This window comes from Neovison vison, chromosome 5, assembly GCF_020171115.1.
Source record: "Neovison vison isolate M4711 chromosome 5, ASM_NN_V1, whole genome shotgun sequence".
Lineage (NCBI taxonomy): Eukaryota > Metazoa > Chordata > Mammalia > Carnivora > Mustelidae > Neogale > Neogale vison.
The window spans coordinates 54947408-54969389 of record NC_058095.1 but is presented as its reverse complement, the minus strand read 5'-3'; the positions used below and the strand labels follow the sequence as shown (position 1 = coordinate 54969389).

The following is a 21982-nucleotide window of genomic DNA, read 5'->3' as shown; positions in this document are numbered from 1 at the left end:
GCCCACACGTGGGAACTAGGGACCCCAGGCTTGGTCCACAGGGCAGGGAGGGGCCCCAGACCCAAAGAGGCTGGACCCACCCAGGCGGGAGACAAGCCTCCAGGGGGTGGGGCTTAACTCACGCTGCTTCTCCTGGAGGGTGCTGGAAGTGCACGGGGCGCTCGCGTCTCCTGTGGGGAGAGAGAAGACACCGTGAGCAGACTCCCCAGCACAGTGCTGGGCGCTGGGAGGCCACGTGGGGCTCCTGCCCACCCCCTCCCAGAGCTGGGATGGGCAGAGGTCTTCCCCCTTCATGCCCCACAGTGCACACAGTCGGGGAACGGGAGCTCTCCCACCATCCCAGGGCAGCTGCTCACAGGACGCTGCCCTCTCTGAGGACACTCGGCAGCATGCAGATCGCCACGGGCCCTCTCCTAGCTCCGCACCCCCATCCTCACACAGTCAGGGCCCGAGTCCCGTGGGGTCTGCCTCTGAGACTTGGGCCCCACAGTGGAAGGGGTGTCTGTGCTGTCCACTGCTGTCCCTGTGCCTGGCACGCTGCTTCTCAGCTGCGCACGCCCCCACGGGCAGACTCCGCCGAGTTCCGTGGACGACAGAACTCGCCCCCCGACCCCAGAGAAGCCGCTCTCTGCAGTCCTGGAAGTCAGATGAACCCCTCGCGGCCAGTGGGCTCCGGAACGCATCGCAAACGACAGCCACGCACAAGATACACTTTCGTTCACACAGAAACGATCCCCAGCCAAGTGACGACACCCGCGAACATCCCCCCAAAGCCGCGGGAAGAGTGTTCTGCGGAGGGGACAGCCCACGGCCGACTTGAGAAGGACCGTGCTAGAGGGAAGACGCATACCCCACCGACATACTCATGGCCACAACCAACATCGCAAGGGTTGAAGCTCTCTGTGCATTTTCAATGACTTCCTTCAAATCATATGCCCGCAGGAGTGGAAGGGGTGGGCCCCCACCTGCACGCCCCATGGGGCACTCTGCCGTCGTCCCCTGAGCTCTCTGCCTCCCGTCACCAGACTCACCCCAGGACACACGCTCTGCCCAGACTGCTCATGGCTCATGGGCCCGCAGTGGCTCCCCTTCCTCGCGGTCTGAGCCTGGCAAGCCAGCCTCTCCGGAAAGCAGTCCCTGGGCACCTGCTGCGCCCTCTCCTGCCCTGATGCCCTCCACCACGGGACGCTGTCTCTGAATCGGTCTCACCATCTCAGGCCTCACTCCTTTCCTGCACAGGTAAGAGTGTGGCTCCCTAGTAGAGCTGTCCACGGCTGTCTGATTCCTATGGCGATGGTGAGCTCACGGTCCCCAGATGATGACAATTGTGGGAGGGAGGACCTCCATGCCTGGCTGGGGCATTTACCCTTCACTCCTCAGATAATGGAAATCCCCGTGCAGGCCTCCCTGCAGAAGGAAGTCCTGGGTTTACAGCACAGTAGAGCTGAATGCAGATGGTAGACTCACAACAGGACCCAGGCTTTTTCTCCCACCCCAAAATGACACCAAATATTTTCCTAGGAATTGGTCTTTAGCGGTACTATAAAATAAGAAGGGGGTGTCCTTGGCAAAGCGGACACTGTCAGGCACCCCTGGGAGGTGGACAGCAGAGGGAACAGGTCAGGGGAGGCAGGGCTGGCAATGGCATGTGCAGAGCCCGTGCACAAAGAAAAGGTGGGGACCATGTTCAGAAGTACTAAGAGTTTGAAGATGGCAACAGCAGAGCATAAAATCAAGTGAGAGACCCTCAGTGTGGAGCTTTGTAGGACCGCCAAGGTCACACAGCTATACTGCCAGTGAGGAGGGGGGAAGCCATAATTTGCATCCTGCAGAGGAAGGAAGGCTGTGGCCAAAGGAGGGGCAGCTTGGGGGAAAGCAGTCTCCTCGATGGAAAACCCAGGAGCAAAAGAAGCTTTTGCAACCACATGGGCCTCCTCCCAACACCCGCCTGTACTGACCGAGCAGAGGCATCTGCTCTCAGGTGTGGGAAGGGCTGAGTGTCTGAGAACAGGACACCCTGGGAAGCTAAAAATACCAAGAAGAATAAACCAGAAGCTCATGTCATCCAGCAGCATGTGCTACCCTCCCCGATAATCAGAGCACAGCTGTTTGCAATAAACAGACACATCCCCGCAGCCAGTGACAGGCTGGGGGTGGGGGGGTCCGACTACGGAGTCGGGTACACAGTGTCACCCAGTATCACAGGAAGACCAACAGCATGGAAGCAAGACGCCAAACTCAGTGACGGAGGGAGGTGAGCCCAGGAAAATGGATCTGCAGACCCCTTGGCCAGTCAGCAGGACCTCAGAGTCCAGCCATCACCACCAGGACCTAAAGGGCACTTAAAACACAGATTCAGTGAGTCTGGGAGGGAGCTCTAAAATTCACATCTCTGACAGGTGTCCAAGTGATGCTGATGCTATGGGTCCAGGGAACATTCTTTGAGAACCACATCATTAGACACAGGACATAAGCCAGAGTTTGGGAGGAATCGTGGGGTAAATAAAACAGCTCTCTGGGAAAGGGAAGACAGAGAAGGTGGTTGGGACAACTGGGCAGTGCCTGCCTCCCTCCTGATAATAAGAATGTTGCCTGATGATATTCAGTTTGTCCCTAAAACAAGACTGTAAGCAGCCCTTTAAGTGAGAGCTCACAGACTGTTAGTATAAATTATTCAGAAAGACATATGCAGACTCTGAACATAAAAGATAGCAACATGGCAAGGACTGAGTGAGACACAGGGCTCAGGGACACAGGGCTGTTCCCTACATGAAAGTCAATCACAGTAACAGAAAACAGGACAAAACCCACAGAATCATCTCAATAGAGGCAGAAGAAGCACTTGGCAAAACACAACACCCTTTCATGAGAAAAATCCCTGATCTAACCCAGAATAGAAGGGAACTGCCTCAACCAAGCAAATGACAACTACAGGAAAAGCCCAGCTAACATATTTAACAGCAGAAGACTGAAAACTCCACCGATGATCGGGAACAAGACAAGATGCCAGCTCCCACCATTGCTATTCAGTATTACACTGGAGAATTTAGCCAGAGAATTCAGGCAAGAAAGGGAAATAAAATGCATCCAGGCTGGAAAGGAAGAAGTAAAACTACCCGTTTGGAGATGACATGATCTTGCGTATAGAATATCCTAAGGAATCCTTACCCCAAAATAAACCTAATAAATGATTTCAGCAAAGTTGCAGGGTAGGATACAAGATTATATACAAAAATAAATTGCATTTCTATATACTTGCAAATAATCCATGAATGAAATGAAGAAAATAATCCAGTTACAATAGCACCGAAAAGAATAGAATACTTTGGAATAAATTTAGCAAAACAAGTGCAAAACTTATACCCTGAAAATTATAAAATGTCACTGAAAGAAATTAAAGAAGACCTAAATGAACAGAAAGACATCCCATGTTCATGGATTGGAAGACTGAAATTGTTGAAATGGTGATACACCCCAAATCGATCTACAGATTCAACACAACCCCTATTAAAATCCCAGCTGGGTTTTTTGCAGAAATTGAGAAGCCAATTCTAAAATTCACAAGGAAATACGAGGAATATAGAATAGTCAAAAAAAAAAAAAAAAAAAAACCTTGCGAAACAGAGCAAAGCACATGGACCCTGATTTCAAACTAACTACAAGGGCACAGTTATCAAGATGATGTGGTGCAGGCCTAAGGATACACATGTATCAGTGGAATAGAATTGAGAGTCCAAATGTAAATCCCTATGTTTCTCATCAACTGACTTTTGACAAGGATGCCAAGACAATTCAAGAATTGTCTTTCCAATAAATGGTTCCAGTACCACTGGTAACCCACCAGCAAAACAATGAAGTTGAACTCCTTCTTCACACTCTATATAAAAATGAACTCAAAGTGAATCAGACCTAAATGGAAGAGCTAAAACTATAAGACTCTTAAGGGTAAATCTTCATGACTTTGTATTAATTGATGGTTTCTTAGATATGGCCTCGAACACAGAAATAATAAAAGTGAAAGTACATAAAATGGGTTTCTTCTGACTGTTAAAAATTTGCACTCTAAAGGGTATTATCAAGAAAGTGAAAAGACACCCACAGCATGGAAGAAAGTATCTGTAAATCATATAACTGATAAGGGTCTAGTACCCACAATATATAAAGAACACTTATAACTCAATAAGAGAAAAACAATCTGATTTTAAATGGGTAAAGGATTTGAACAGACTTTCTTCAAAGAAGATAAACAATAACCAAAAAGCACATAAACATATGTTCATTATCATCAGTCATTAGGGAAATGCAAATCCAATCCATAATCATATGCCAGGTCATACCCACTGGCGAAGCTATAATTGAACAACAAAGATAAGTGCTGACAAGAATGTGGATTGTCTGAACTCTGGTACAACACTTGTAGGAAGGGAACATGGGGCAGCCTAGCACTCCCAGTCCTGGAGTGTCCCCACAAAAACCCATACTTGAATACTTACAGTAGAATTACTTATAACAGTAAAAAGGAGGAAACCACCCGAATGTCCACCAGTTGATGAATGGATGAACCATATGTGGGACTATCATTCAGCCGTAAAATGGAATGACGTTCTGGTTCATGCCACAGCAGGGCTGAGTCTCAGAATCACGATGTCAAGATAGACAGCAAATTCAAAAGGCCACATACTGTTGGAGTCTATGCATACAAAATCCCAGGGTTTTGAGGAGAGAAAAATGGGGAGTGGCTGCTGGTAGGTATGGGATTTCTTCTTGGGCCGATGAGATGTTCAGGAACTAGGTAGTGGTGGCTACTCAGGGTCATGAACGTACAAACTGTACAGAAAGCGGTGAATTGTGCACTTTATGAGGGTGGGTTATATGGTATGCGAATTGTGTCTCAGTTTGTAAAAGAACTCGGCAGGACATACCTTCCTTGGACAATGTTAATGGCAGCACTGTGCTTCCTGAGATCACTGGACTCAAGCTCGCTCCCGTTCCATGTCATAATCTCGTTGAGGGATCTTTGGTTAATTAGCCCACACTGAAGTGCGTGTGGTCTATTTCCATCCACTTCTAACCCACCAGGGGACTCTGACATGTCAAAGAACAGCAAGAAAGAGACCTTGCAGAGCACAGAATGAGTCCATGGCACCCACGGATAAATACCAGATTGTTACAGAAAAAAACCACAGTGCACGAAAATGAAAAGATGATTGTTTAAAAAAGAAAGAAAGAAAGAAAGAAAAAGCAAAAAGAAAAAAACCCAAAACAAAAAAACCCTAGAAGAGCTGAGCAGAGGAAGGGTGATGGCTAGAGAAGACAGAACCGGGGAGCTACCGATGGGGTTGGAGCGAGGAACATTTCCAGAGCCCAGCAAGGACCAAGAAATAGGAACAGGAAGGGCAAGGGGAGACCCAGGTCTGGAACGTCTCTAAGGTAAGTGTGGAAGGGGAAACAGAGAAAGAACCCCCTGAAAAATAATAAAAAGAAAACACGCATGCGTGCGTGTATGCACATCAATATTCACAGATGTATACAATGTAACATATACAACGTGCCATATCATAACTTAAACAAGTGCCATATAGAGACCTGATACATTGTACTCCGTGTTGCGCGTTTTGTATGTACAGAGTGCCTGTCATGTCCCATTAAGTGCTGCACGTGTGTATCTAGTATACACTGTATCGTGTTGTGCATATGTTGTACATGTATGTGCACGTGTGTATGTGGTATACGTCACACCTCACAGGCCGTCAGGAACATGAGGAACGTGAAACGGCTTCAGGCGTCCAGGCAGAGCTAACATGCAGGCAGCTAGCCCACAGCTGAGTCTGTAGCCCAGGGAAGAAGTCGCAGCTGGAGACAGACATGGGGTCACCATGGAGGGCAGTGGCGACCACCCAGGCTGGTCTCCGGGGAAGCCTTCTCCTGACGTGTCCTCGGGGCTTCTGCTGCCCAGAGTCATGCCTGGGCCTCCCTCCCGAGGCCCCGCGCTCAGTGCCCTCCTGCATGGGTGACTGTCGCCAGGACCCCCGCTCCTCCTCGGCTCCAGGGGGTGGTACCCTCACCGAGCACGGGAGCGGCCCATGTCGTGGTGGATGGATGGGCAGCCGATGAGATGAATGCATGTGTTCTGCTCTGTGAACGAGTCACACCCTGAGTCCCCAGGGGCAGCAGACACAGTGGTTTCCCCTCCTTACCCTTCCCTGCCCCCCCTGCTCCCCCCACCCACGGGGAGGAAATAGTATCAGCATCGTGGTTCTGACCCAGTGCACCCCTCCCAGCGAGCCCGTCAGGTGCTTGCCGGAACGTACTGGTCCCCAAAGCGGATGACCCGGTACGGAACGCACTTGGCAAGTCCTGACTCAATTAAGCTCCCCCAACACCGGCACTAGCCCTGCTCTGCCCACGAAGAAAGGGAGGTGCCAAAGGTACCCAGAGTTTGCCTGCCTGCAGAGCCAATTTCATGCCCAGACCACGGAGAGCACCTGAGGTTCTCCCTCCCCTGCCCGTCCAGCACCCCCAGCCCTGGCTGCTGCTCCTGCCCCTCCCAGCTCACACAGGCTGAGTCAGGGGGCGGGGATGGGAAGAGGCTGGCCAGATGGGCCATGAGTGCAAGGCTGGGCTTGTCTTATAATGACTGAGCACTGTCCCGGGAAGCAGCTGGAACCTGGGACCCCTTCTGGGCCCCTCCAGGCTTCGTGGTGAAGGCAAGGGCAGGCCAAGGGTCCTTCTGCAAACGCACGGCTGTGACAACTGGGGCATTGCCTCTGGACGGGCCTGGGGGACCAAACAGGAGCCTGCCCTTCCTGGGAATAGGCCAGTAGCCCAGGCCATTTCTTTAAGACCTGACTACTCTGCAGAGGCCCCAAAGCCCACCTCCATCCAGCTGGCAATGAGAATACAAGGGAGAGGGATTGAGTGTGGTGCCGCACCAGCTCCCAGGACCTCGGGCAAAACAGACCACAGCGTTTGTAAGCCTGGGGTTCGCCATCTGTAGGATGAACACCCATCCGTCCCTGTACATCCGTTTCACAGCACAGCTTTGGCACGGTGAGCGCCCCAAGCCCAGGGCACAGGGGATGGGCTCAAGGAAAGTGGCTCCGGGCAAGACACCAGCACCGAGCCGGCTGCCACCAAGATGGCCATCCTCTCGGGCTGGGCCAGGACCATCTCACAGGACACCTCCTGAGGGGACAGCCTGGCCCAGCCTGTGCTTGAGGAATGACAGGGCCGGGAAATGAGGAAGAGGTGCTCTCTGGGCCGGGGGAGGAGGGATAGGAAGGACTAGCCTGGGGGCAACACACCCAGAGGCCAGCCCCCTTGACCCGGGGTGGTTCTAGATCTGGCCCTGCTTCCTGAGTGGACTTCATCCAACCCAGGCTCTGATGACGCGGCCTTCCCACTAAGCGACCTGCTCTACCTGCCCCTCGAAGCCTGGCTCCATAGCTCCGTCCTCGGGAACCTTCCCTGCCCCCTCTCTCCCCAGTGCCCAGCGACCCTCCGCCCAAGCTTGAACCCTTACATCTTGTCTTGTCCTGTATCACCGTCCCAAGTGGTGGCCCCAGGTGGGCCCCAGGGTTCCGTCTGCCAAGCACTTGTATGCAGTAGGTGCTCAGCAAACTCTCAGGGATGTGAAACGGCCAAATGGGCAGGACGCCTAGGAGGACGGGCTGCTCTGCTGATGGGCGCCTCCATGAAAAGCCCCGTGGGCCAACCCAGCCGCACACTCCTTCCTCAACCACTCGGCCCGCAGCAGGTGCGGCCCGCCCTGCTCCCCTTCCGGGTCCTTCCCAGAGGCTCTCCACCCACCTCCCTGGCTTCACCTGGGCTGCCGACCCCAGAGATCGCCCCCATCCCTGCCCTCGGGAATGCGTGCCCCCCGGGGAGGTCATCCCACGGACAAGGGAAGCTCGGCCGCCCGGCACAGAAAGCCCCACACGAGAGCCCACGGGGACTCCCACAGGCCACAGCGTTTGGGGAGGTGCCCAGAGAGACCCGAGCTCTCGCCGCGGTCGCCCACGCCCTGGCCCCAGAAGCAGAGGCTCACCCGGACGCTCATCCAGCTTCCCCATGGTCTCCATCTGCTCCGCCAGGTCGTTGGAGTTCCACTGGCTCATCCCGATGAGGAGGGCACTCTTCCCTTCGGCCACCTCCTCTGTGGGCAGAAGCAGAGGCGGGCGTGAGCACGCGGGCTGCGTCCAGGTGACCTACCGGTGGACGCAGACTTCCGCTACCGGAGGGGTCTGCGCTTGTGGACAGCTATGACACTTTCCCGGAAGCTCCACCATGGGCAGGCATGGCTGCTGCACCCTATGGGGCCCCCATAGGCTGCGGCAAAGAAAGGGATGAGGGGACAGTCATGAGGGAGGCTGAAAGCCCCGCCACCAAGAGCGGTATTTCCTGAAAGGAAACGTGATTGCAAGGAAGAGGAAAGCCATGCCCCTTGCTCAGTTTTTCCTTGGGTAGGTTACTTGGCTTCTCCGAACCTCAGTTTTTACATCAGAAAAATGGGTGTGGCAAGTCCCCCCAACACACAGAGCTGCTGTGAGGGGTCAACGAGGCAATGGGGCAAAGGTCTCAGGGCATGGGGTGCTGGTTGATAAAGACAGTACAGTCTTCCTGTGCGCGTGAGAGGTGCTGCCGCCGGCACTTGGGTTTGAGGGGGGCAGGACCAGCTCCGGTGTACCTGGGAGGGCAGGAGACATCAGGCTCCGAGCAGGCCTTGATCTGTAATGACCCCTTGGCTCTCATGTCACACTTGTGAACCCAGTAATGCCTCCGTCCTCTCCGACGTCCCCCTCAACCCTGTCTCTATCCCCGCTTTTCCCCAGAAGGGCTCGGGGACAACACCGAAGGAGTCAGTGGGGCCACGTTCCCCAAGCACACTGAGCGCCAGTCCCCGGGTCCCATGTCAGCTGCACACCCGTCTGGTGCAGCCCCCCGTCCCAGAGCAGGGCGCGTCCTCCAGACCGATCCCACAGGCGTCCGCAGGCCTGGCTGTCAAAGGGACGAGCCTTCCTGCCAAGGGCGCCGCACCCCCTCTCACAGGGTTAGTGGGTCCATGAGGAGAATCTGACGGCTCAAGACAACCGGGAGCTGGGGACAGGAGCCAGACTGTGGCAAAGACGGAGCGCGGGGAGCTGTCCATGGTCCTGACCGCGCTGGTGCTCCCTGACCCCACCTGCCGCCGGGACACCTGCTCCTGCCTCCAGACTCCACCTGGAGGGATTCACCCACGTCATTGGGTGCCAGCTCCACACGGAGATGGTCACACGCGCTTCACGACATCCCCTTACTCTGCCCTCGTGACACGTCTAGAAAGGTAACGATCAGTACCATTTCCATTTTATAGACAAGGAAAGCTTAGCACAGAGCAATTCAGGACCTTGCCAGAGGCCACCAGCCAGAACCGGGATCTGAACCCAGGTGCACCGTTCCAAGAGCCCTCTGATCCCAACGGCCTGGCCTGGACACCTGCGTCAGCTGCCCAGCCCCCCAGCCAGGCGCCACACATACGCCCTGACCGCTTCCCAAGAGCGGCATGCTCCCCGCAAGCACACCTCTACACTGGCATGCAGCGCTGTATTCTGGACACATCACAGCTGGATTCCAGTCCACACTCTGCCCCACGTGTCCCCCAGCTGTTCCTGTCCTCATGTCTCTTCCGCAGGGCTCTGGTTTGACAGCCCTTCCCAGCAAGCCGTCCCGAGGACAGGAGAGAATGTCCTGCACCTGCAAAGCTCCAGGGGCCCACGTGTAGTCAGAAGATGTCAGGGAGTACAACCCTTGAGGGAGCAGGACCGCACAAAAGGGGTTAAAAGCTGAGTTCTGGGCTCTCTTCAACCTTCGGTGCACCATCTGCGGGCTCTCGGACCTCAAATGGTAATGTGTGTTTACGAACCTCAGTATTTCTCACTATGAAACCACATCGTGGCGTCAGGGACTGCCCTGAGGTTAGACGAGGTCAGGAAGGGAAGGTGTCCATGGGCATGACAACCACAGGGCAGGTGCAGGCCTGGAGAGCCGCCCATGAAGATGACAGCACAGAGCTCCATGGGGTGTGTGTGTTTGAGGTGGTCAGCATCCTGGGGACCCCCAAGTCTCAGCAGAGCCCCCTCCTCCCCTGGCCCACAGCCCCTTGGTCTCTCTTTCCAACAAATGCGGCATCCTCACAGACTCGCGCCACGTCCCTGTGCTTGTGGTCGGCCATTCTCACCCATGCCCCCCCAACCCCCCCACTCCTCTCAGGCTGCAGCAGTCCCTGCCACACCATCCCACACCACCAGGGCAGGCCTCACTGGCCTCACTCTGCCACATGCTTGAGCTCCTGCTGCCCGGCTCTCTGGGCTCAGGACCTCCCTATCCCCACTGGGCTCTTACTGTTCTTCCTCTCCCACTGGATCTCTCTCAACACCCTGGTTCAGTCCTGGGGAGCCACCCGCCACCCCCCCCACTCTGCCTTCAGGAACCTTCCACAGCTTCTCGCACTCGCTGACCCCAGCCGCCCCTCGCCCACACTCACCCCTCCCTGGGTCTCCCCTCTGCCCGCTCTCAGCTCTCAGCCTGGGGGGTTCACTCTGGCAACAGCAGGCTCCTCCCCGAGAGGACACACACACGCGCATACACGCACACCCGGAGCCCGTGGCCGCTCTGTCTGCTCCATGTCCTTTCGCTGCGGTACGTGCCTCTCGGCAGGGCGCACGGAGGCCACAAAGTGCTGGCTAGATGCGTGCTCTGGTTACCGATTCTGCATTTTGGCTGGAGGCTGCGCCCCGCGTGCTGACCGTCACCCCGAGAGACTCTGGGGGAAGGTTTTTGCACTGACCTCTCCCCCTGGAGCCCCCGTCCCTGCCCAGCCCAGACCCTGGACGGACTCGGACCCTGATGCGAGCTGGGTCCTCACAGCCTCTGTGTCCTCCCACCCCGGGGCCACAAGATCTCAGAGCAGTGAGACTCCTTGTTCCGCACAGGGAGGCTCCATCTCAAGCCCACTGAGCCGAGGGCATGTCCCCTTCCATGGTCACTGGCCTAACACCACCTGTCACCCCTGCATCAGACACCGATCTCTCAGGACCGAGGAGAGCCCTGCCCTGGGGCCTCTGGGTTCAGGACTGCACACCTTCTCCTGGCGCTATGTACCGCGGTCCAGCCTGCCCCCCACCACGGCCATCACGGGGTCCCCGCACAGCCCATCTCGGACACCTCGGGGCAGCTCTGTGGCACCCACTCCTCCTCTCTCAGCCTTAATGAGAGGACAGGGGTCAGGAGTTCCCCTGTGGTTTGATTCTGTGAGACCCCTTGGTCCCCTGCCCACCATGGCATAGCGTCCCACTCGTCCCTGAGACAAACGACCCCACCCCTGCCATGTGCAACATGATGGGCCCCAGAGACTTGCCTTGGGCCAGTCACCGGCCCAATCTCTGTCCAGGTGGCTTGCACTGTCCACTACCTTCCCTCCCGCCTGAGGCTGTGCACCCACAGGAAGCCCAGACAAAGTTGCGCCATGGTTCCCCGTGGTCTCGTGGCAGCACCATGCTTTGGTTACCATGGGCTTGTGGCAGCCTCACACCCTGGTCTTGGTTGTTTCCTCCCTTATTTTATTTTCGGCAGCTGTCAGTGTGGCTCACCTGCTCTCCACTGTCTTCCCGCCCACCACCACCAATCAGCAGGCTCGGCAAGGGCTGGGACAGTGCCCATGCACCCCGTGTGCCCTACGCGAGGGCAGCGCCCGCTCCCCGATGCACAGGTACTCAGTAAACACGGAAAGAGGGGACGGGTGGGTGGATTCTAGCCCCTGCTCTGCCCAACTCCTTGAGTGACCTTGAGCGACCCTGAGCAAGCTTCCCAGTGCTCTGGCCTCAGTGTCCCAGCCTGGAGATTGGGGTAGCAGTGTTGAACTCAAAGACCTTGCAGGCCCCCAGCTCTGACATGGGGTTGAGCCATGGCCTCTCCCGCCACCCCCTGGCTTTGCCCTCGCTCTGCACCCCAGCCCTCCAACTGGTCTGCAGCCCCCACATCTCCTGTGACTGACAAGAGGGAGGAACCTCTTCTGGGTCGAGAATCTGGACCCCAGCACCCAGCCCACAGTGCCCAGGGAGCTGGCCTTCTGCCCAGGGGGTCCTGGGTGCCCAGCCTGCTCCACTCTCCTGCCCCCAATGCCTCGCACCCCTCACACACAGCCGAGCCCAACCCTCTCCCCTGCACTACCAGAGTGAGGGGCTCCCGCCCCACCAGGGAAACCCTGTTCAGGCCTACAGGCTGGAGGACGGAAGAAGGTCCAACCTCGGTACTAAGTCAGAGAAAGGGACCTGACCCCCCCCACACTGAGCTTCAGGGTTCCAGCCCCGCCACCCCAGCTTGATGTGGCCTCAGCTTCCCCATCTTCCCCATCAGAACACTGAGGAGGACGTAACATTGCAGGGGCCTGCTCAGACAAGCACCCCACCCAGGGGCTTCCCGACAGCTGGAGGATGCAGGGCCCTGCTAGGGGAGGGGACAGCAGGAGAACAGGGCCAGGGAGGGGACCCTCGAGTCTGGACCCCCACGGCCTGGCCCCAAGGCTGAGAGCTGCCGGTGGGGCAGCAGAGGACAGCTTCACCCCTGACTGCTTGCTTGAGCCCGGGACCCTCCAGAGGCCTTGATGGGGGACGACACGGAGCACCAGGAGGAGGGGAGGGGGCAGCCCAGAAGTAAGGGGGTCTGCACAACCTGTGGGGCGGCTCCTGTGGCTAAGGACTGGGGTGCTAGGCAGTGGGGAGCAGATAACGGGGCTCCCAGGAGCCAAGGGCAGAGGGAGGGGGACAGGGCGGACCCGTGGCTGGGGGAGGGGAGGTCACAGGGAGAACAGGTGTGGCGGGAGGCACAGCGGGCAGGGCGGAAGGTGGGACCCTCAGAGGGGAAGCAGGTGAGCAGGCCTGACCCGCTCACCAAACCACACCACAGTGCTCCCATCGCAGGCCATCCCCGTGCTCTAGGAACCCCAGCCCCGAGGAACTGCCAAGTATTTGAAACAGACGTTGTAAGCATCAGAGTAGTGACGCTTGTTGTCACACTGAAGCTAGCTGCTACGGAGACGCGGCCCCAGCAGCCCCTCCAGACGGACACCAGTGGGGACAGCAAACGAGTCCCAAGGGGGCTGTTTCGGGAGTGGCCTCAAGGCCAAGCCTCCCCCTGCCCAGCTGGGAGTCCTGGAAGGCACTGAAACTGGGCATTCCCCATTTCTGGAGGCATGGAGCGCACAGGGAAACTGAGGCCGGGAGACAATCAATGACAAGGCTGAGATCACGTCCCAAGTGCCCTGCATGTCCCGTGTGCCCTGAGTGTCCCATGTGCCCCGAGTGTCCTAAACGCACAGTCTGTCTTTCAGGACCCCATTTTGCCAGGCATTTCAAAGCCAGCCGTCCCAGGAGTGAGCTGACCCCCCACATAGGGTGCCCTTCCTGGGTGGGGCCCAGCCAGCCGGTGAGGACGGTGCTCTGGGGGCAGGAGGAGGCCTCCGGGGCTTCTCGTCCACCCGCACACGGGCCTGGCAAGCACGACCATGGGGACCCTCGGGAATTCTGGACAGACTCCGCTGCCCACCTGCCACTTCCTGTGTCTGGAAGGCTCCTTGCCCTCGTCCCTTGTCACCGTGGAGAAGACACCACAGGCTCCCCATCCCACGTCCATCAGGGACCCACGTCACCATGGAATGTCTGGTGCGTTTCACTCACGGCATCCTTCCCCCTCAGGAGTGTGCCTTCCCCAGGGTCACTGCTGGGTTTGGCCTCCCCACTGAACCACAGGCCCGAGGAGGGCAGTGCCACAGCCCACGGCCTCTGCAGCCCGGTGAGTGCCTCGCAGGGCACCCAAGGAGACCCAGAGGGTGGAAGAGTGAAGGCAGAGCCCCTGCCAGGGATTCACGGATCGGGTACCTGTGAAGTGTGGGACGTGGTGTCCAAGGAGGGAGAGACACTAACCCCCACAGGGAGCCCCTTCCCGGGGCTTCTAGAATGGTCATTCAGCCAACGACGGGACGACAGCGTCCACTTACCTCTGGCATCAAAGAATTCATCGTCCGAGCTTTCCACGGAGTCGCCGAGCACGTTTCTCAGGTGCCAGGGGGCACCGCCGCCCGGGGGAGGGCCACCTGCCAGAGGGAACACTCCCGTTAGCCCGGTCTGAGAGCACGTCCGGCGTGCAGCAGGCAGACCGACGGCCGCCAGCAGCCCCGCCCCTCGCCGAGCCGGCCAGACACACGGCTTGCGTTGGGCCCCCGACCCCCTCCAACGTGCTGCGGTGGGGCAGGCGCGAGTGGGCCCCAAACAGACCGGAGTCGGTCAAGGCACGCTGCCACGGTCGCTGGGCACATCACGACTCGCATGGCCGTGCAGCGAGGGCGCGGGGTCTCTCCAGCGGGAAGGGGGCTCTCTGTTCACGACGGCCTCTCAAAGGCCCCACCACCTGCTCAAAATGGGACACCAAGGTCAGCGGAGCAGGGTACAGAGGCCCCGAAAGTCATGGCCGGTTGTGTCCGCGTCTTCCCACAGGCTGCCTGCTTCTGGCTGTGGCTGGTGATAGGAGGGTGACGGGGGTGGGGAGGCCGACGCCCACACCACACGTGCAGCTTAGACACGCAAGCCCCCGTCGGGAGGGGGCCTGGGCCTGCGCCCTGCCCCGCTTAGAACCCTGTGGCCCCGTTTCCACACCACGGCCTTGGTTTGCCCCGGAAGGTATGAACGGCCATCGGCCCCGGGCTCAAAGGATGTGCACGGAGGCAGGTGCAGCGTCCGCCTCGCGGAGGGCCCAGAGCTGCGGCCTCGGGTCCACACGAGGCACGATGGGCGCCGGCGGCCCTCCGGGGCAGTGAGGACACACACGGGATGGGGCCTTCTCCTGCGCCCGCCTGTGCCGGGCTGCCCTGGAGCCCCTCTCTGAGCTCCCTCCACAGGCACCCGGGCGCTCATGCCCTCCACTCATCCCCAGACCCGTGAAGAGCGGGGACCATCCACACTGAAACCATTAAGGTGTCGGGAGAAACCTGCCCGGTCACTTTCCTGAGAGTCATCAGGGAGCGGCTTAACCATCATGTCCGGCAGCACCGGAGCCTCGAAGGTGTCCCGGTGTCCGCGTGGGGACAGGACGGAACGGTGCAGTGGTCCCGGTGGAGGACACCCACAGGTACGGCCAGGAGGGAGAGAGGCAGGAAGGGCCGGGACAGTGTGTTCCTTTGGGCCAGTTTGGAAAACACGCCTGTGTCTGCACACCGATTCGGGCGGCGTGTTGGTTAAATGCTCAGGTCTGAGGAGGGACGGCCTGGATCCACAGTCGCTGAGGCCCCGCGAAGCTGTGGGAGGGTGGGTGAACCCCTCCACAGCCCCCGTGCCTCAGTTTCCCCAGCTGTAAGGTGAGGACGGCTTACACCTGCTGGGGAGGGTGTCCCCCTCGAGCGACGCATCACGGCACTCATGAGCCCACAGCGACCGTCCGCGACAGAGATCATGGTACAAATTTACGTTCAGTTGTGTCACTGCATCGGGGAGGACACGCCCAAGAGGCCAGCAAACGTTCCTGCGGAGCGGCTCTGACAGGAGGAGGCTGGGGAGACGCGGCTTCTACACGGCTGAGTGATTCGATTCCTGAGTCAACCTATTCTACCCATTCGAAGAGGCGTGTTTCCTCACACCTTCACATCTTTAAAACCGGACCGCGGGGCCCAAGAGTGTACATCCCAGCTCCGGCGGGCACTGGAGCAACTCAGGCTCGAACGGCACAGACCCGCTCACACATGTCCCTTCGGGAAACACTCGAGGCTTTTCTTTCAGCAAACGTCCTTACAGGTTTCCTAATCATGCTTCCTCCCCTGCAGCAGAAGCCCCGGTAATCCATGGCACGTCGCACAGGAGACGCGGAATGCACAGTCACCGACCGCGTGACTTCAGAGGTCTGGTCACCAGTAGGGACTACGGCAACTTAGAGTCTAGGGGAGACAGTGAAACCACCCTGCACTCAGGGCTGGTCCTCCCAGGGCACCAGCCCTGGCCAGCAGGTCACACGTCATGTGTCTGGAGAGACCCGTCTTCTTATAGAAGATCTCCTGCCTCAGTTTCCTCATCTGCACATTGAGGAACCTGACAGCGAATGTCCCTTTTCCATTCTGACCGACGTTGGAGGAGCCCGTCTGGCACACACGCCAGTGAGCAAGGGGGAGGTGGGTACTGCCCCAGCCCTGGCTATGGGAGCCGGGCGTGGGCACTGTGACAGCCCCAGGGAGCCCACGGCAGTCCTGTCCCCTCTGTGCTCCACACCCCTGCAGGAAGCTGGCAATGCTCCCTGCCATACACCCAGATCCCACAGCACAAACTGTTCCTGAAGGGCGAGACCAGCCCCGTGGGCCCAGGGACCCTGCCCCTGCCTGTCGCTGTAGCCTCACCCACCACCCACTCCCAAACGCACCCCAGCCTGAGCACTGTGCTGGGATCCAGGCCAGAAGCATGCTGGGAGGTACGTTCTGAAGCCCAGAGTCCCAGCAAGGGGCACCCACATGCCCCGCGGGGACTCTCTAAGCTCTCGATGCTTGCCCGTCCCTGCAGGCCGCGTGGCAGGCTGGGCAGCCAGTCCCTGCTCACAGACTGTCTTTCCTGCAAGGTTGCACCAGTGTGTGTGTGGGGGGGGGTGCTCCAGCAGCTGCGGCAAGACAGGGAGAAGAAACCAAAGGGATACGGATTTGAAAGGAAAAACCCAAGCCACCTCGATGCTCAGACGGCATCGTGTCTACACAGAAACAAAACCTCCACAGAATTGAAAAAACCCACCGGAAACGCCCCTGGAACAACCCAGTCGCCGGGTATGAGGCCGACACATGAAGCCAGCCGCACCCTGGGCTGTCAGGAGGAGCCGGAGTTAGACACTTAAGAAACAAAACCATTTATAACCTGCACCAAAAAAACCAAACCCACGAAAAGAAGCGCTTGAGTAGAAACCAAATGTCTGCAGAGAGGCTTGAGACCCAGAAAGCACAGTCATTTAAACGTCCTGACGAGTTTACCTTCATGCACACGCGTTCCCGGTCAGCAGCATACACACTAGACTAACACGCAGATGTGCCTCACTGCGCACACCCATTCTGGTCCACGAGGTGAAGCCTGGACAGCCAGGACAGTCCCACTGTCCCTGCTGTTTGGTCCCCGAGGGTCAGGCGGGGCAGCGGGCTCAGCGGAAGCTTCGTCCCAGTCTGTCCGGTGCCTGAGCTTGAAGGGCAGAGGCTCCGGAATCTGTAGGCCACACACCGGCACCTCCAACATCCTTCCCTTGGGCCACCATCCCTCTAGGTCACTGCCACGCTGACAACAGGTGTGACGGGCTGGTCTTCGTGGGGTCCCGGGGCGGGGGGGAGCGGCTGCAGGGGAGCGGCGGGACGAGGGCGTGAGACCTTCTTACAGATGCGTCGGTCCCTGAGAAGGAGCCGGACACACCGAGCGTGTGTACGTGTGTGTCCTGCACACACGCGTGTGGGGTGCACAGGCAGAGGGCGTGCACGTGACCTGCCCCACAGCCAAGGGTGTGGGCAGCTGTTTGCTCAAGGCCACAAAGCCCATCAGTGACCGAGGCGGCGTGGGAAGCGGGACCCATCCACCCGGCCCTCCGGCTCTGCGAGTCAGCGTCTGGGTATCCTCGTGTCCGTGTGGACTTCTCCACGTGCACCTGCTCTCCTGGGAGGCGGCCATCCTCCCGAGGCCGCCCTTCCCGACCCTGTCCGAAAGACACGCCAAGCACACGCGCCCCCACAGAACGCCCTCCCCGTCTCTGTGCCTCATGCACACCGGCTTGCCAGCAGGGGTGGACACTGAGCAGAAACGTTACCACGTGGCCGTGGAGCGACACCAACCCAGGCTCCCGCTACCATTTATGGGCCCGGGACTGAAGCTCACAGAGCTCATGGGGCCTCGCTTCTGTTGCCTGCGAGATGGGCATCGTAGCTCCAACCCTGTCCTCGGGAATTCGGCCCAGACTGCCCACTGTTGGGTCCAGTGCCCTGGCCCCCCCCAGCAGCAGGACTGAGGTGTAGCCAGGGCTCACGGGGGCTTCCCGGCAGCCCCCCACGGCCACAGACCCGTCCACGTCCTCCAAGGCCCACCTGACATCCTCCAGCAGACTCTCCTCCTGTCTCACCTCCTCCAACACAATTACTTAGAGCTCTAAATCGGGACCAAAGAGAAAGGGGGAAAGCCAGCCTCGGCGTCCAGAGGGATGCTGAGGATCCCTTGCTCCCGTGAGGCCCTGACCCCCAGTAGGCTCCGAGCTCTCTCCTGCCGCCCAGGATAGTCTTGTGACCAGGCCTGGGCCTCCCCAGCACGGGCTCTGATCACCAACCACAGCAGTTCGCCTTCCCTAGCTGGGCTGGCCCAGGGACACGGCAATGGAGGGACACATGAACAGGAGCCATCAGGGAGGCTTGGCCCTGTGCCAAGGAACCCCCAAAGCGGCCCCAACCTGCGGACAGGAGCCCACCGGAGGGGAGACACCATGCTGAGCTCAGGAGCCCCCCCGAGGGGGAAGGCATCGGCCGACTCCTCTGGGGCCAGGCTGCGGGCCGGACTGCACCCTGGGGGAAGGAGTTAGGGCCGAGCCAACCTGGATTGGTCCGTGCCCCTGGGATGCAGCTTCGCAAGAGCCCAGGACAGACGAGGGGCAGCCCAGTCACAGGGCTGAAGGCCAGTTCCACACCCCACAGCATGGGCAGCGCATCCCGCAGGCAGACGCCCTACAGGCTGGAGGGCCCAGAGGACTTCCTGGGGAGGGGGCCCAGCTGAGCCTTAGGGGCAGGGTGTACAGGGTGGGCAAGGTGGAAGGGAGGACAGACACAGGTCAGCGCAGTCAGACCATGACTGCGGATGCTGGATGGAGACACTTCTCCTCCGGAACGGGAAGTCTGGCTCATCAGAGCACAGAGAGGCCTCCGGAGTCTGCGGTGACGGCCACATGGCGCCAGGGTTGAAGCAGCCCCTGCTAGCTGCCTTCGGGGGGCTCCAGTGCCTCCGAGCGGCAGGGCAGGGCTGTCTGGGACTGGGCCAGCCTGCGGCCGGACGCGAAGCCACGGCGGGGACGCCGCCTGTGAACCACATGCGCCTGGGGGCAGCGAGTGCTCTGCTGGGGCTCCCTTAGGCCCCGTGTCCCCCGTGCCTCCGCGTCCGTCACGCACGCACGGCATCACACTTGGTCTCATGACACTCAGAATCCCGCCCCGCTGCTCTGGCCTGGGCTCCCACGAGTCCACACGCAGGACCCGGAGTGAGACGCGTGGGTCTGGCCCTGGCCCCAGAGCCTGGCCTCCCGCCTCAGTCGAGCACGATGTGGACCACCGTCCCACTCACCCGCCCCCGGAGGCTGGTTCAGATCCCAGGCCTGCCTTTCAGCCATCCACCGGGCATCTTAGTAACTGCTGCTAACCACGCTGTGCCTCAGTTTCCCACTCTGGACGTGGGGGCAATAACAGCACTCAGAGCGGCCGCTGTGAGGACTGCAGGAATGAGCGTCCGTAATAGGCTTAGCACTGCGCCCGCACTCCGCCGGCGTCTGTGCACACAGACCCCATGGGGCCCCCGCCCCGCACAGGCACAGTGCCCTGTCCCCCAGACTCTGAGCATCACGAGGCCAGGATTTCTGGGCTCCTGCTGCACACGGCCTCTGGGAGGCCCCGGGCCACGCTCCCTGGGTCCCCACCCTCCCCTCATTCCCACCTGTGCTGGGGGTCAGTGCAGAGCCTTCCCGGCCCTGAGGGGGTCTGGAGCCTGCCTCCTCTGTGCGCCCCTGATGTCCTTCTCCTGGGCCATCAGAGCACCCATCTGCAGCTTGGGTCCAGGCCTGCCTGCCCCACTGGGCAGTGGGTTCCCTGGGGCACACCCTTGGTGGGAACCCTCCAGGACTGAGCACCAAGGAAGCTCTCATTCTGCTGGGCACGGCTCCCTGCAGGAGAGACCTCAGGGGTGGCCCTCTCGGGGAAGCATCCCGTGCACCTGTCCTCACCCCCCCCTCTGGGTCACGACGGGTCCGGGAAGCAGGCTCGTCCAGGGCCGACCCGCCCGTGCTCAGCCCTCACGGGTGCCACCAGGGAGGGACGAGAGGCCAGAGAAGCCGCTGAAGGAGACCGATGCAGGTTGGGGGTTGGTTGCTATGGAAACAAGTCCTAACTCTTCCCAAACCGCTGTATGCGCCACTGATGAGCATATGGGCTGGGCTGTTTCAGGGACACGTGGGGAGCCCTGGGAGGGCCTGTCTGCTGGGGCTCTCGGCACCCGGAGCCCAAGTCCTGGATGACCGGAAGGAATCCAATCCAGTTCCTGGGGGACCAGGTGGCCCCATGAGTCCGGGCGTGGGCTCCAGGCTGCAGAGTGGACACGAGACCATCCAAAGCCCATGCCTGGAGCAGTGGCCCAGATGGAGGCACGGCCCCGGCACACAGCAGGCCACGGCCCCCATCCCTGCTGCTTGGTACCCGTGGCCATGGCCCCGTGGCAGACCCAGCTGCAAATTGGGCACCAGTGCCAGCCGCCGTCTTCCACCTGACCCTGGCCATACTGGCCCCGGGCACAACAGAGGGGCTCGGCTTCTGCCAACACAGACTCCCGGGCAGCGCCTCCCACGGCTGCCGGGGGCCTGCATGGCCCGGGAGGCCAGCGAGGAAGGGCCATGGCCCCCACCTGCAGCTGGCCTGCCCATTGTCCCAGTCCTGTCCCCAGACATGGGCTGGAGGTGGATCAGGACCCCAGGGTCCCCACAGGACACATCTGGCTCAACCAGTTACTCTGAAACTATCTGCCTTCTGGTAGCTCGTGAACATGCCGCTGCAACGCCCGCTAGATCGCGTCTTTAGGAGAGAACCGGTGATTAATCGCTTTGGCTACCTACGGCATTTCCATCGGCCCTGCCAGCCTGGCTCTGCAAGGGTCGGAGCTGCTGGGAGCAAAGCTCCGAGGGCCCCGCAGTCCGTCCCCCAGACTCCTGCTCCATGAGGAGAAGGTGTTGTCCTCCCGCGAATGGGAGCTCCCACAGCGCCTGCCACAGCGCCGCAGAGGGCTCGGCCGCCTACAGGCCGCTCATGAGGGCAGTGGGGACGGAGGACCCCTGCCAGTCATGCCCCTGAGCCCCTGTGGGGGATGGGGGACAGAGTCCGAGGAGGAAGCCGCAGAGACCCTCCCCCCCAGGAGCCGGCCTGCACTGTGGCAAGAGCCCCAGAGGCCACCCTTGGCAGTTGGGGAGCAGCGAGGGCCAAGGTGACCCTGCGTGGGCCTCCTTACCACCTGCCACTCCAAGGCTGCTCCAGAGAGCGCAGGGGATCCCAGGCCACCTCCGCCCCACGGGCTCCCACCTGGGGCTGATTCACAGCCCCCACCGCACTGCGGGGCCAGGACCCCAGAGTTGGGGCTGCGTGAGGCTCTCGGCGCTTCTCCAGATTCCCGGGAACAGAGCGACAGCAAGGCAGAGACACCCCACACGTCCTGGGCAGTAACGGGAAGGCCGAAAATAGCTCTTTTTACCACCAGGGATGACTCCAGAGTTGCTCAGCTGGGACCAGACTCCCAGGGGAGGGACGTGGGTGGGGACAGGAGAAGGAAGCCTCAGGCCATGGCCAGGCAGAGGCGTCGAGGAGGAGGACAGGGGAGCAACATGCTGCGAAGCGGTCGGGGGACGGTCAGGGGTGTGTGAGTCCACACCCCGAGTCTTGCACCCCGCGGGCTGTCCCTGAGCAGGAGCTGTGCGGGAGGTGACCGGCTCAGCTGCAGGCCACTGGGAAGAGGCCGCTCCCAGACACAGCCTGATGGGTTTCCATCTTTGCTTCCAAAGACGGCGACCTCCCTCCCCTGCAGAGCAACAGCCATCTGGGAAGGGGGGGCGCCTCCTCGCTGGCCTCCCCCACACCAGTCTGCAAACACGCGGGTGACCCTCTCCAGGGAGCGCGGGCTCCGGACTCCCCAGGTCACCCACCCCTGGAGGGTCGGGCCCG

The 21982-nt window shown here is 59.8% G+C and overlaps 1 protein-coding gene across 1 annotated transcript in view; it reads right to left on the bottom strand.

Annotated features, from left to right (window-relative positions):
• PITPNM3 (PITPNM family member 3) overlaps positions 1-21982 on the bottom strand; it is a 59124-nt gene that overhangs the window by 27096 nt on the left and 10046 nt on the right. The window contains exons 6-8 of the mRNA XM_044250251.1: positions 14033-14128; positions 8048-8155; positions 123-170 (exon numbers count right to left, since the gene is read on the bottom strand). Of these exons, the coding sequence (XP_044106186.1) occupies positions 123-170; positions 8048-8155; positions 14033-14128 (252 nt within the window). The remainder of the gene's footprint in view (positions 1-122; positions 171-8047; positions 8156-14032; positions 14129-21982) is intronic.